This window comes from Tenrec ecaudatus, chromosome 1 (assembly GCF_050624435.1).
Source record: "Tenrec ecaudatus isolate mTenEca1 chromosome 1, mTenEca1.hap1, whole genome shotgun sequence".
In the NCBI taxonomy this organism is placed as follows: domain Eukaryota; kingdom Metazoa; phylum Chordata; class Mammalia; order Afrosoricida; family Tenrecidae; genus Tenrec; species Tenrec ecaudatus.
In genome coordinates, this window is record NC_134530.1 from 125,495,222 (window position 1) to 125,509,530 (window position 14,309).

At 38.3% G+C, this 14,309-nt stretch overlaps 1 protein-coding gene and 1 pseudogene across 1 annotated transcript in view; one reads left to right on the forward strand and one right to left on the reverse strand.

The window, feature by feature from the left end:
- Positions 1-14,309, forward strand: part of CCDC18 (coiled-coil domain containing 18) — a 108,521-nt gene that overhangs the window by 56,795 nt on the left and 37,417 nt on the right. The window contains exons 19-20 of the mRNA XM_075558499.1: positions 11,761-11,928; positions 13,152-13,294. Coding sequence (XP_075414614.1) covers positions 11,761-11,928; positions 13,152-13,294 — 311 coding nt within the window. The remainder of the gene's footprint in view (positions 1-11,760; positions 11,929-13,151; positions 13,295-14,309) is intronic.
- Positions 7,354-11,043, reverse strand: LOC142429151 (YEATS domain-containing protein 4 pseudogene; annotated as a pseudogene).

Here is a 14,309-nt window from a genome sequence, read left to right on the forward strand (position 1 = left end):
ACTTTCTTTTATTAAATTGGCACTCTACGATGCTCACCCTCCCGACACAACTTCTGAAGCCAAAGCGGTGAACAAGTAAATGTGAAGAAAGCTGATGGTGCCCGGCTATCAAAAGAGATAGTGTCTGGGGTCTTAAAGGCTTGAAGATAAACAAGCGGCCATCTAGCTCAGAAGCAACAAAGCCCACATGGAAGAACACGCCAGCCTGTGTGATCACATGGTTCCGAAGGGATCAGTTATCAGGCATCAAAGAACAAAAAATCATATCATTGGCTGCACACCTTCATGATACGATCGCCAAGGACAAAGGGGTGCATAAGCAAATGTGGTGAAGGAAGCTGATGAAGCACATCAGCCTATGCGATCACGAGGTGTCAAAGGGATCAGGTATAAGGCATCATAAAAAAAAAACCCAAAAACCTTACCATAGTGAATGAAGGGGGAAGTGCAGAGTGGAGACCCAAGGCCCATTTGTCGGCCACTGGAGATCCCCTCACAGCGGGGTCTAGGGGAGGAGATGAGTCAGTCAGGGTGCGACGTAGCACCGATGAAGAATACAGCTTTCCTCCTACCTTGCAAGTCTGGATAGAGCAGAGGTTGTACACTGGTGCATATGGGAGCTGGAGGCACAGGGAATCCAGGGTGGATGATACCTTCAGGATCTGGTGTGAGGGGCGATACTAAGAGAGTAGAGGGTGAGTGGGTTGGAAAGGGGGAACCGATTACAAGGATCTACATGTGACCTCCTCCCTGAGGGATGGACAACAGAAAAGGGGGTGAAGGGAGACGCCAGATAGGGCAAGATATGACAAAATAATAATTTATAAATTATCAAGGGCTCATGAGGGGAGGGGTGAGTGGGGAGGGAGAGGGAAACAAGAGGACCTGATGCAAAGGGCTTAAGTGGAGAGCAAATACTTCGAAAATGATTAGGGCAAAGAATGTACAGATGTGCTTTACACAATTGATGAATGTATTTGTATGGATTATGATAAGAGTTGTGTGAGCCCCTAATGTAAAAAAAAGATAATTAGAATAAATCACTAATATCAAAGCATTATAATATTAAATGAATAAGAGCACATTGTTTTAGATTTAGAAATTATAAAACCTTTAATTTTTCCATTTTGTTGTTGCTGCTTCTAGTTGTATGAAGGACTGAGAACTAGTTTTAAAAGTTCAACTTTATTTTCTGAGATGCGCTTCTCAGATAATACATTGGAGGCTTTTCTTGAGTTATAATTATAAAATCTCTGTATCCTGAGTTTCTAGTATTTTACTTTCCAAATAACATTCCTTAAATGTTTACATAAAGGAGAAAGCGTATAAATTAACATTTTTTTCTTTGTTAGAATATATTATGTATGTATTTAAACCTAAAGTTCATTTTTTTAAAAATAATATCCAGCAATTCTTAATTCTATACATATATTTTTTTGGTGGGGGGTTTTCAAATTTTTATTAGAATTGTAGTAGTCAACAGGTAAGTAAAACAGATGGTATTTCAGTTCCCCAAAATTTTGCATATAATGGTGGTGAGGAGTTTTTTTGTTTGTTTTTTAATCATTTTATTTGGGACCTGTACAACTCTTACTGCAATCCATACATTTTCATCCATTGTGTCAAGCACATTTGTACATTTGTTGCCTTCATTATTTTCAAAACATTTTCTTTCTACTTGAGTCCTTGCTATCATCACCTTCTCATTTTTTCACCCTTCCTCCCTCGTGAACCCTTGATAATTTATCAATTTTTTTTCATGTCCTATCCTGACCATTGTCTCCCTTCACCCACTTTTCTGTTGTCCATCCCCATGGGAAGGGGTTATATGTAGATCATTGTGATCGATTCCCCCTCTCTCTACCCCACCTTCCTTAATTCTTAATACCCAACAATTCTGAATATGCATCAGAAAGATCCAGCCAACAAAAATCCAGAAACCCTTTTTATAGGTTTCAAATGAATGGAATTTTGTACAGAGAATATACAAATGATAGAACTGTAGAGAAAAGATCGAACAGGCTACTAAAGCAAATCAGATTAGCATAATCAGAGGCCTATTGCCATGCTTAGGAAGAGAGGATATAACAAATGCAGAGGGGGGGGGCTGCCTCTGGAGCTGGGTCCCCAGAGAAAGGGTCTGAGGGTCTTAGAGGAGGAGAACCTGTCTCCGAAAGGAACCTAGAAATACAGTAGAACCCCAGACCTCGTCACTAACCCGTTCTGGAAGGAGCGTCAAGATGTGATGCAGTCAAGTTCCAAATTAATTTTTCCCATTAAAAAAATAACCAAAAATGGAGGAAGCCATTCTCAACCACGACGTTTTTACCCTAAACCTGGCTTTTTATACAAAACATTACACAGAAATTTCAAAGTAAGTTCAGAGTTAAATAATATAATTTAAATAAGAAACACAACATTTAACGAAAGTTCTTAACTACTACAGTATGGCCCTACCTTGAGATTGATGAGGATCTAGATCTATGGCCATGGCTGTGGAGACAGAGGTATGGAGAGAGAGTAGTGTTTGGAAGGGGAATCCCTTTCTATAAAATCAACTGGTAGCTGCTTCTTAGGAGTTTTTCCCCTTCTTGCCTTTTTTCACTAGGACCGGGCTAGCTTTCTCTAAGAGAAAAAATCAGTCTAATGTGGTCTGTCGTTGGTGTTTCCTTAACTTTTCTAAAAGGGTTTGCTAAATTCATCTTCAATATTGAAGGTTCTTTTAAAAAAAACTCATATGACCCATGTTTTTTATCTAAAAACAGTACAAAAAAGCCACAAAACTAAGAAAATTATAGCAAAATGCTTGAAACACAGTCACAAAAGGTTTAAACAATGTGTACTAACAACTCCAACCAACGCCAAATGACCAAAACATGAACTGCTTTTGTTTACAAAAATCAACGTGCGTTGGGTCAGATTCCGATGTTTTGTTCCAGCTCCAATGCAAAATTTTCTCGACCTTTTGCATCGAAATCCGATGATGTCAATAGTGATGTAGTTGAGTAGCGGGGTTCTACTGTACAGTTTCCTGCAATAAGCAGAGCATAGCAGAGGAAGTCAGAGACAAACCTAAGAGCTGTCATTTTTAACTCAGCTAAGACTAGCTGAACACTTGAGATTTAAGTGCACCCACAGCTATGTAACATTAAAGGTGACAGAATTTAGAGTCAGACAGAGTTTGAAACAGGAAAATTTGTTGGGTTTTTGACTTTAAGTTCTTAGAAACAAACTTAGAGACTAGATTGAATAGTAGATATTTGCATATTAAATGTAGAGCTGATTTCCAAGTTCTTAAAATAAAAATCTAGAACTAAATTGAATTAATTCAGAATTGTAAATCAGGTGTGAATGACAAGACCAATCAAGTTATTAGGTAAATCATAAGAATCAACAAGTCTGTTTATTGCTGCTAAATTGTTTGCTGAACTGTACATTCATTGACTTACTCTGCCTACTAGAAAGAGTACCTTACAAGATTATACTTGTCCCTGTATATTGGTAAGAAACACAAGTATTGATCCAAGTACTCTTTACTTTTGTTTGTCTTTAGAGCAAATTATAATGCCTAGAAAGAAAACTTTTCCTAATGCTAGTTAATACAGTTAATCGCTTATACTGGTAATAGCACCGATGTGAGATTTTCATTATATATGACGGGCTTCAAAAAGTTTGAAAATGGAATTTAAAGATAATGGTGTTTTTCTATGAACTTTTTGAAGCCCCCTTGAATATAGTGAGGTGTTGGAAATTTTGATTTATTTCAAAATGCCTCTCTCCGGTTAATACGAGGGATGTTGTAGAGATGTTTGGAAATTTTAAATGAGTGGATATTCCTAAAGCACACACTAGCTGAAAAATTTAAGTAAGTGGTCCAGGAGCACAAGGATCAAAAGCTCGCTATCTGGAAAAATCCGTGTTGCTTACCCATTGCAGAAAGCTGCTCCTCTAGCGTTTGCCTCAGCCAAACGATGATGTAGACATTGGAACCCCTGTAGGCTGCCCTTGATAGACGGCGGTAATGAAATTCTCTAAGCATAAAAGCCGTAATTCCTTTCTTGTTGTCACCATTAATTCCTGGGTCTTTTGTGGTAGCAGCATTAGTATTACATGTAGTAGTAACACTACAATTAGCGCTTCTTCAAATTTTCAAAATATATTGATGATTAATGTGAGTTTAACCTTTGAGTTCTAAATTTTAATACTTTTTCCATATTGAAGTATTTGAAAAATGCTTTTAGAGGTGATAAAATGATGTACTCATGCAAAATTGCTGAAGGATACAAGACAGAAGAAAGCGTTGTAAAATGGTGGTGGTGCTTGTAAAATGCTGCAGTGATTGAACTGTTGACTGTGTGATGTAAGAACTATATGTCAATAACCTAAAAATATTTCATTGTCAACATAATAGAAGAATGTAAATAAGATATAAGAAAAGTCCAAGCATTTCTGCATAAAAATCAGTCATTTTCTTGGTAAATATTCTTATTCAAATTGCAGTTAAATTGTGAGGCATTGACAGAATATCAGTAGTTTTTCTGTGGTATATTGATTTTTAAGTAATAATTAGGAGAGATTTTGGCTTTAGATACACACTGGTGCTAGATAAAGTTAAGTGTAAAGTAGAATTTATGTTAATTCTAATTTTTGTTCACTTTAATTATAAAGTGGTCATCTGGAAAATTCTTTGAATGCAATAATAAATTTAGTACAGAGAATATAATATAAAAATGATGTGTTCTTTATATATTTTGAAAGTGAAACCAACTAGAAGTTAAAGGATAATACAACAAAATATCAATGAAAATTTGATGATGTTGTTCTGAGATGTCATAGAGTGAGTTACGGCTTGTCTCAGAGGCTCTGTCACTGCAGAAGGAAACACTGCCTGGTCCTCGCCATCCTCACAGCTGTTCTCATGTTTGAGCCCATTGTGACAGCCACTGTGGCAGTCTATCTTGTCACGGTTACTACTCTTTTTTGTTGCCCCTCTGCTTTACCAAGCTTGATGTCCTTCTCAAGGGACTAGTCTCTCCTGGCAGTACGTCCAAAGTACATGAGATGAAGTCACGCCATCCTTGCCTGTAAGGAGCATCCTGGCTGTGTACTTCTTCCCGTACATATTGGTTTATTTAGGGAGGATTTCATGGTACTTTTACTATTCTTCATTGATACCGTAATTTAAATTCATGGATTCTTCTTCAGTCGTCCTTATTCAATATCCAGCTTGCACATGCAGATGAGGCAATTGAAAATACCATGGCTTGGGGCAGGGTTGTCTTAGTCCACAAAACAGCATCCTTTTCAACACATTAGGCAGGTCTTGTGCAACAGTTTAAGCAATGCAATGTGTCTTTGTTGTCTTGACTGCCTCTTCTATAGCTTTTATTGTGAATCTAAGCAGGATGAAATTCTTGACGTCCGGCTTTTCTTCATTTGTCATGATGTTCCCTATTGGTTCAGTTGTGAGGAATTTGGTCTTCCTTACATTGCAATTCATACTGAAGGTTTCCGTCCTTGATCATCATTAGAAGTGCTTCAAGTCCTCACCTCCAGCAAGCAAGAAGTGTCACAGGCTGTTAGTAAGCCTTCTTCCAATCCTAATGCCTCATTTTCTTCATATAATTCAGCTTCTCTGATTATTTCCTCAGCATACAGATTGTGTAATTATAAGGTGACCAAATTTTAACATTGGTAAAGCGGGACACCATTGATAAAACTCATATCCTGGCGAAGTAGCCACATGGCAGCCGAAAACTGTATACCCTAGCTTGTCGTGCATTCTTTCCAAAAATCGGGACTTTTTAAAACGCTGCGGGATGCGGGAAAAATTGTTAAAAATCGGGACTGTCCCGCCCAAAGTGGGACATGTGACTGATGATGAGAGGACATAAATCTGACTCACACCTTCCTGATTTTTTAAAAATCATTTTATTAGGGGCTCATATAACTCTTACCATAATCCATACATCCATGCATTGTGTCAAGCACATTTGTACATTTGTTGCCATCATCATTCTCTAAACATTTACTTTTTACTTGAGCCCTTGGTATCAGCTCCTCATTTTCCCCTCCCTCCCACCCATTCCCCACAAACCCTTGATAATTTATAAATTATTATTATTTCATCCACCATCCTGATTTTAAGCCGAGCATTATTCCCTTGTTCTGTTCACACAACTGCCTCTTGATCCACGTACAAGGTCCACATGAACATAAAGAAGTGTTCAAGAATGCCCATTTTTCTCAAGGCTTTCCATGGATTGTTATGGTCCATGTGTCTTAGTAGTGTCAGTAAAACATAAATAAACATCGTTCTTATATTCTCTGCTTTGAGCCAAGATGCATCTTACATCAGTAGTGATATCCCTTAATCCACATCCTCTTCTGAATCTGCCTAAACCTCTGCCGCCTCCTTGTTAATGTACTGCTGTGCAACCATTGTTAGATGATCTTCAGCAAATTTTACTTGCATGTGTCACCTTTTTTGGAATGTCTACAAATGTAGATCTCTTCCAGTCAGTCTTCCAAATTTGCTGGCATAGATCAATGAGTGCGTTCAGTGATTCATCAGCGTGTTGAAACATTTCAGTTGGTGTTCATCAATTCTTGGAGCCTTCTGTTTGGCTAATGCTTTCAGTGCAGCTTGACTTTCTCCCTTCAGCACCATTGGTTCTTGCTCATATGCCACCACCTGAAATGGAGGCATGTTGAATACACTGCATTCTTTCCATCTTCTCTTGATGCTTCCTGCATCAGTTGATCTATGACCCATAGAATCTTTTAAAATGGCAATTTTTTTTAGTTCTTTCAGTTTATGATATGTTGAGTGTGTTCTTCCATTTTGGTTTTCTAACTCCAGGCCTTTATACATTTAATTATGTTTTACTTTGTCTTCTCCAGCTGCCCTTTGAAAATTTTTCTTCACCTCTTTGACATCATCATTTCTTCCATTTGCCTTAGTCACTGTACAATTTAAGAGCAAGTTTCAGAGTCTCTTCTGACATCCATTTTGATCTTTCCTGTCTTTTTAGTGATCTTTTGGTTTTTTTTGTTTTTTTCGGGATCCATAAACTATATTCATTGAGCTCTTATTGGGCACATCAGATATAAAATAGCCAGGATGGGGATCTTTCCTCTGTGTTTCCTTTTGTCTTAGGACAAATACTTTGACTCATTGCTCAGATATTCATGGTCAGCAACTGTACATGTAGTTCTTCTAATATACTTAACATTTGCTTTATGTCCACCTTTTTTTTCCAATCTATTTTTACAAATTTTTCTCATAATTGTTTATATCTCCTTTGTCTGAATATCTTCAAGTTTCCTGATTTAAATTTTTTTCTTTGTGATTTAATTTTTAAAACAATTTATAGTTTCATGGCTTGCTTTTAATATCTCTTTAAGCTCTGCAATTTCAAATCTCGTTTTCTTCTTGGCAGCTTCTAATTTTTCTCTTGTTTTCACTTGAAGTTCTGCCAATTCTGTTTCATGCGCATAGGCTCCTGATGTTAGCTGACAAGACACTGTTACTAATTGTTGCATCACAAAGCCCACAGGGAAGAAGCACACCAGCCTGTATGATCACGAGGCATCAACGGGACCAGGTACCAGGCATCATCAGAACAAAAAATCATATCATTGTGAATGAGGGGGAGTGCAGAGTGTGGACCCAAAGCCCATCTGTAGACAATTGGACTTCCTCTTACAGAAGGGTCATGGGGAGGAGACGAGCCAATCAGGGTGTAGTATAGCACTGAGGAAACGTGCAACCTTCCTCTGGTTCGTTGATGTTTCCTCCCTTCTGCCCGCATCATGATCCCAATTCTACCTTACAAATCCGGCTACACCAGAGGATGTACAATGGTACAGATAAAAGCTAGAAAAGTAATCTAGGGCAGATAAACCCCTTAGGACCTACAATGAGAGTAGCGATACCAGGAGGGGAAGGAGGAGGTGGGGGAAGAAAGGGGGAACTGGTGACAATGATCTACATATAACCTACCCCCTCCTTGGGAGACAGACAACAGAAAAGTGGTTGAAGGGAGACAACGGACAGTGTAAAACATGACAAAATAATAATTTATAAATTATCAAGGGTTCGTGGGGGGTGGGTGGATACAGTAGAAAATGAGCTGATACCAAGGGCTCAAGTAGAAAGAAAATGTTTTGAGAATGATGATGGCAACAGATATACAAATGTGCTTGACACGATACATGTATGGATTGTAATAAGAGTTGTATGAGCCCCCAATAAAATGATTTAAAAACAACAACAAAATACTCTAAAACTACCGTCTTGTTCCCCAGCATTGCATTGGTGTCGGACTGAAAGTGTTTTAATAGATGATACAGGGTTACAGATCTTTCATTAGTATAATGAAAAATATTTTGATGATTATTTCAAATTCACCCCATTCTGTTTCTATAATTTCATATGGATACTTAGTAACAACTCAAGGGATTGTCATAATTTTCATGTAATTTAAACTGGATTTTCCTCACATTTGATGACCTATCCTCATTTATATGGTCTTACGCATATACTGTCCACTGATAAGTGTGTCCATCTTCTTCTTTCCTTTCCAAAGGATCGAGCAACATTCCCATAAACTATCAGTTCAACTATAGTAACTCCCTTGACTCTGTTGCTGAAGTCTGGCCCAAATTCTGTGTCACACAGAAGCAGCAGCTGCCTTCACCACAGAGAGAGACCAGGGTCTGTGAGGTCACCACTCCGCTTCAGAGGCCCCGCCCTCTGCACGATCCCTGGCGAGGGCTGTCTAGCAGAGGGAGGGTGATTGTACTGGCACCTAGTAACGACCAACTCCTCATGGCGGGGGGCGTCTCTGAAGACCATTCAGTCCCGCCAGAGAGGAGGGCAGAAAGGAAGGAGCTGAGATGGTGTGTACAGGTTGTGTACAGGCCCTGATCATTCGCTTTCTTCATGCATGATGGTCTTGCAGTCCTCCCACAGCTCATCAGGTCTTCTGTCATTAGTATTCCGTTTAGCAAATCTGTACTTGAGATTTAGGTGGGATATTCTCAAGGTCAAATTTTGGATCTTGGACTTGTTTGAATTTTCTTCAGTCTCTACCTGAATTTAAATATGAACAATTGGTGGTGTGTTCCCACAGTCAGCCCCTAACCTGGATTTAACTTCTCTATTGTCTTTGCTCGATGGTGTAGTCAATTTGATTTCTGTGTAGTCCCTCTGGAGAAGTTCATGTCTGTAGTCATCATTTGTGTTGTTTTGAAAACGATGTTTGCTATGAAGAAGTTGTTTATCTTTCAAAAATTCTATCATGTGATCTCCAGCCTCATTTCTGTCACCAAGATGGTATTTTCCAATAATCATCAGTGGATCGTGTTGCCTGTTTGATCAATTTCTGACTTAAGTCGTTGGTGGTAAAATTAGTCAATTTCTCCACGAGCTTCAGGGGTTGGTTCATAAATTTAAATTATAGTTGTATTGGTTGGATTTTCTTGAATGGGGATAGATACAATCCTGTCAAAGACAGCACTGTACTTAAAGATAGGTCTTGAAGTGTCCTTTTGGTGACGAATTAGAATGCCAGTTCTCTTGCTGTGTCATTCCCAGCAGTGTAAACCATAGGAGTTTCTGGTCCATTTCACATCACTAATACCTAGGATATTAATCTTCCTATGTTCCATTTCATTTTTGATGACTTTGAGTTTTCCTAGATTCATCCACTCCGAGAAGTTCTGGTTCGGAGTAGAGTTTTGCAGCTGTTTTCTCTCATTTTGAGTCCTACCTCATCAGCAAGTGAAGGTCAGATAGGGTTTACTCCATTTATGTCATTACGGTTGACTCTCCTTTGAAAGGGCAGCTCTTTTTGGTCATATATTTGGAGTGTCTTCTGACCTGAGGCGCTCGTCTGCTGGCACTATCTCTGACAGTGTTCATTAGGCCTTTTAGTGTCTGCCAGTGTTTCAGTGCCGTTCATAAGGGTTTCTGTGGCTGATTCCTCCAGAACGGGCAGCCTACGTCTTCTTTGTAGTCTGTTCTTAGTCTGGAAGCTCGACGGAAACCTGTTCATTGTGGGTGACTGTACTGGTATTTGGAATACCAGTGATAGAGTTCCTAGCATCATAGCAACAAACAAGCTACCACAGCACAAAAAGCTGACAGACAAGTGGTAGGAACATTCAACATATACAGGTTATTTTTTGGTTACTTACTCTTTGTGATAGAACTAACATTAGAAACTTGAATAGACGGGAGGGTTCGAAAACTTTGTGGGAAGATAAAATTATAAGATAATGAAAATTTTACAGAAACTTTTTGAGGCCCCCCTTGTATGTAACTGAAATGATTTTGCAAGTAGCTACATTATTAAAATAGCTTTCTTGCTGTTTTGCTCAAGTTCTATCCTTTTTCTCCTATTTTGTTTTATTTTAAGACAGAATATTCTCGTAAAGAAAAAAATTCTTAAAGCCTATCTTGTAGGCAAGTCAGTTCTATGTAAAACGAAATGCTACAGAAATGAGACCTGCAGTTTTATCAGGAATTAGCAGAGTGGGTGGTCGGACAAAGAAAACAAGTTTTACTGTGCACATTTGTTCTAAATAAATTATTTTTCTGCAGACAGATAATGCCAAAAAAAAAGAAACAATGCAGATTAGTACAAACAACGCTAGAAGCTGGGGATAGTTTACTACAAGTTACAGCTTTATCATGTAAACAACAATAAAAAAACAAATTTCCAGAAGACTCAGCTACAACCCAATCCTTAATATTTTACCTTTCATTTTCATGCATATTTGAATAGTTATGCATATGATAATTAAATGATTTACTTAATATTTAAATTTTTGTTTTGCTATTTATGACTATAAATAATTGCATAATTTTAAATCAGATATTCAACCTTTTGGGAGGGAGTGAAGAATAATATATACATTAAATTATGTACATTGTATATTAACATTTTAAGATAATTTCTGTTGACACATTTTCAAGTTTCACATTATTAGAACAAAAAACCTACTTTTTCCTCTTCTTAATAGATGTTCCGACATAACCTGGAAGGTATCTTTTAAAGCACCTTTAGGGATCAGCAAAGTCAATACCTAAATAAATATTTGGGGTGTGAATCAGTGAACTTTTTAAGTTGTTACTGCCTTATCTGTGTTTTGGAGTGTGAATGTTCCAGTGTGAATACTTTGCTGGGATTGCAAAGTTGCGATACTACTATGATAGACATCCCCTAACATGTTTGCAGTGTCATTATGGTGGTAGTGTACTACAGTTGTCAGGTTGACGACACCCATTGGGGTGTGTCCGCAGGCATCCATGGCATCTTGTGTTCTGCCCCTGCTGGTGGGATGGCTCACACAGAACATGCTCATCTCTTCTGCAAAAAACATGAAACAACACATGTGCTGTGTTTCTTTGCATACAAGCTTGCTTTAATTTTAAAGTACAGGGACTTTATTGAGGGCTGGTCATATAGGCATAATGACAAGTTAAACTATTAAAATTTGAGACACCACAGTGGAAGTAGGTTTCCGTGCCCCAGATGGGCAAATCAGCCTTCAATATTTTCCAGATTCAGCTTGCGACCAGCCTTGCAAGCAGAAACACATCTCCCTCTCAGCAAACTGAACCTTAATTTCCCATGTGACAAACTAGCCAGCTGAACAGCTGCCTAACATGACAAGAAAGCAAACTTTGATGATACGACTGCTTTTTTATTTTAAACATTTCATGTAATGAGAAATCTATATATTTCCTAGGTATATTGTTTACAGAAGGAGCTAAAGATAAAAAATCACAGCCTTCAAGAAACTACAGAGCAAAATGTTATTCTACAGCATACTCTTCAGCAACAACAGCAGATGTTACAACAGGAGACAATTAGAAATGGAGAGCTAGAGGACATTCAAACTAAACTTGAAAAACAGGTATCTATTATCATGCAGTTTCTTTTATTTGTACAAAATGGAATGAAAGGACTGCAAATTCCCCATGAACTTCTTGAAACCCCCGCATATTGTTCATAGATTTTTTGTTAGCTATATGAATTCCTATTTAACATTAGAGATTCATATTTTAAGGTTGGCTCCACATTTCCATTGGAAATAGATGGAGTTCTATATCTGTGTAATGCAGCAGCCACCTCTAATCTTGTGGCCATTTTCCATCATTCCATGCAGTTTTGTTAGGTGTTGTCAAGTTCCTTCCACCTCACAGAAACCCAATGTACAACAGAAGGGAAATACTGCCTGGCCTGGGACCACCCACCCTCAGAGTTGCTACATTGGAACCCATTGTTGCAGCCACTGTGTCAGTCAGTGCATCACCTGAAGGGTCTTTTTTGGTTGCCCTTCTACTGTATCAAACATGGTGTCTTTTTTCAGGGACTGGTCCTTCCTGATAACGTGTCCAAAGTTGAACACTTTAAAGCAGTCTCCTGAATCAGATTTGTCCATTGCAATACACTGCTTGATTTGACATCTGCTTCCATAAGCATTGATGATGGATACAAGTATGATAAAATCTTTCGACAATTTCAATGTTTTCTCCATTTATCATGATCTGTTGGTCCAGCTTTTAGGATTTTGGTTTTCTTGATATTTAATATCTTTACAATTCATAGTGAAGGCTGCAGTCCTTAATCTTCATTAACAAATACTTTAAGTCATCCTTGCTTTCAGCCAGCAGGTTGTGTCATCTGTATATCACAGGTTGTTAATGAGCCTTCCTCCAATCCTGATGCCACATTCTCCTTCATACGGTCCAGCTTCTCCGATTGGGTGCTCAGCATATCGATTGGATAGTACAGTGATAGAACCCTGTCTCTTGATCCTTGTACAGGTTTCACATTAGCACAATGAAATACTCTGAAATTTTCATTCTTCTCAGTGCTATCCATAGTTTGTTATCCCCACAATCGAATGCCTTTGATACTCAAGAAAACACAAGTAAACATCTTTGTGGTGTTCTCTGCTTTCAGCCAAGGTCCATCTGAACATTAGCAATGATATCCCTTCTTCTACATTCTCTTCTGAATCTGACTTGAATTTCTGGCAGCCACTGTTATGAGCCAGGCGACTCACAGGTTGAGAATTGCTGCTCTAAAGAATGAACTGAGACCACTTAAAACACTAAAAACTCCTTTACACAGGTATCAAAACTGGAACAAGAACTTCAAAAGCAAAGGGAAAGTTCAACCGAAAAATTGAGAAAAATAGAAGAGAAATGTGAAGCAGCTACACATGAAGCAGATTTAAAAAGGCAAAGGATTCTTGAGCTTACTGGTACTGCCAGGTAAATGTGAATGTTTTTTACCTTTCTGCTTTATTATCCATAGTTTCTGAGTTTAAGTAGGATAATGTTCATTGAAACATTTACTTGAGAATTAATTTCTTCAATCTCTGTTCCCTAGCATTTTGTTTGCACCTCTCTAAAACCCTCCATTTTGACCTTTTTTGCAATATAGTCTAAAACCCTAACTCCTGTATAAAAGTGTGGTTGTTTTGTTTTGTTTTTGGTTTTTGTTTTGAGGCAGAGATCTCACCAACCACTCCTGCTGAATAGATTCCAACTCATGGCAACTCTATAGAAGGGGGGTTGGGGGCTGGTGGTGAATAGAACTTTTCCTTAGGGCTTCTGAGACTAACTATATACAGAAGCAGACAGCTTCAGTTTCTCTCCCATGGAAAGACTGGTGGGTTTGAACCACTGAACTGGCAACAGTAAGCCCAATGTGAAACTCATTGTGCTACCAGGGCTCCTTAGGCAAAGATCACATCTGAGTTATTTTGAGGTCCACCTCAACAACTAGCACATCTCTCCCCACGTTGCCTTTCATCCATCAACAGGGGTTAAGATAGAGTCATGTTAAGATAGGGCCAGTGTACACAAAGTAACAACTCATAGGATCAAAAACATGTCCCATGTTTAAAATTAAAACTACAGATCATTAGAGCTTCTAGCTTCTGTTGATGTGTCTGCCCACCAATCTTTCCATCAGTGTCTGCTTTCACGAAAATTAATTGCATTGTAATTTTATCTTTGTATATGCCAAACACCACAGTTAGCCCTTCTCCCATCTCATCCCAAGTCTGAAAAATTATCTCACTTCAGCTACTCCCATGCGTTAGCTTAGATCTTATCATTTCTAGTATTTACATCCTCTAGATAAACTGAATATAGTAGATTCCTTAGCACTTCCTTAGCACCTCTAGTCCTTCAGTCCTCCCATTGTCTCATTCCTCTGATGAACTGTTTCCTTTCATGACATGAATTCTAGTTATGAAGCTCACTGGTTTCCAAGTCCCTT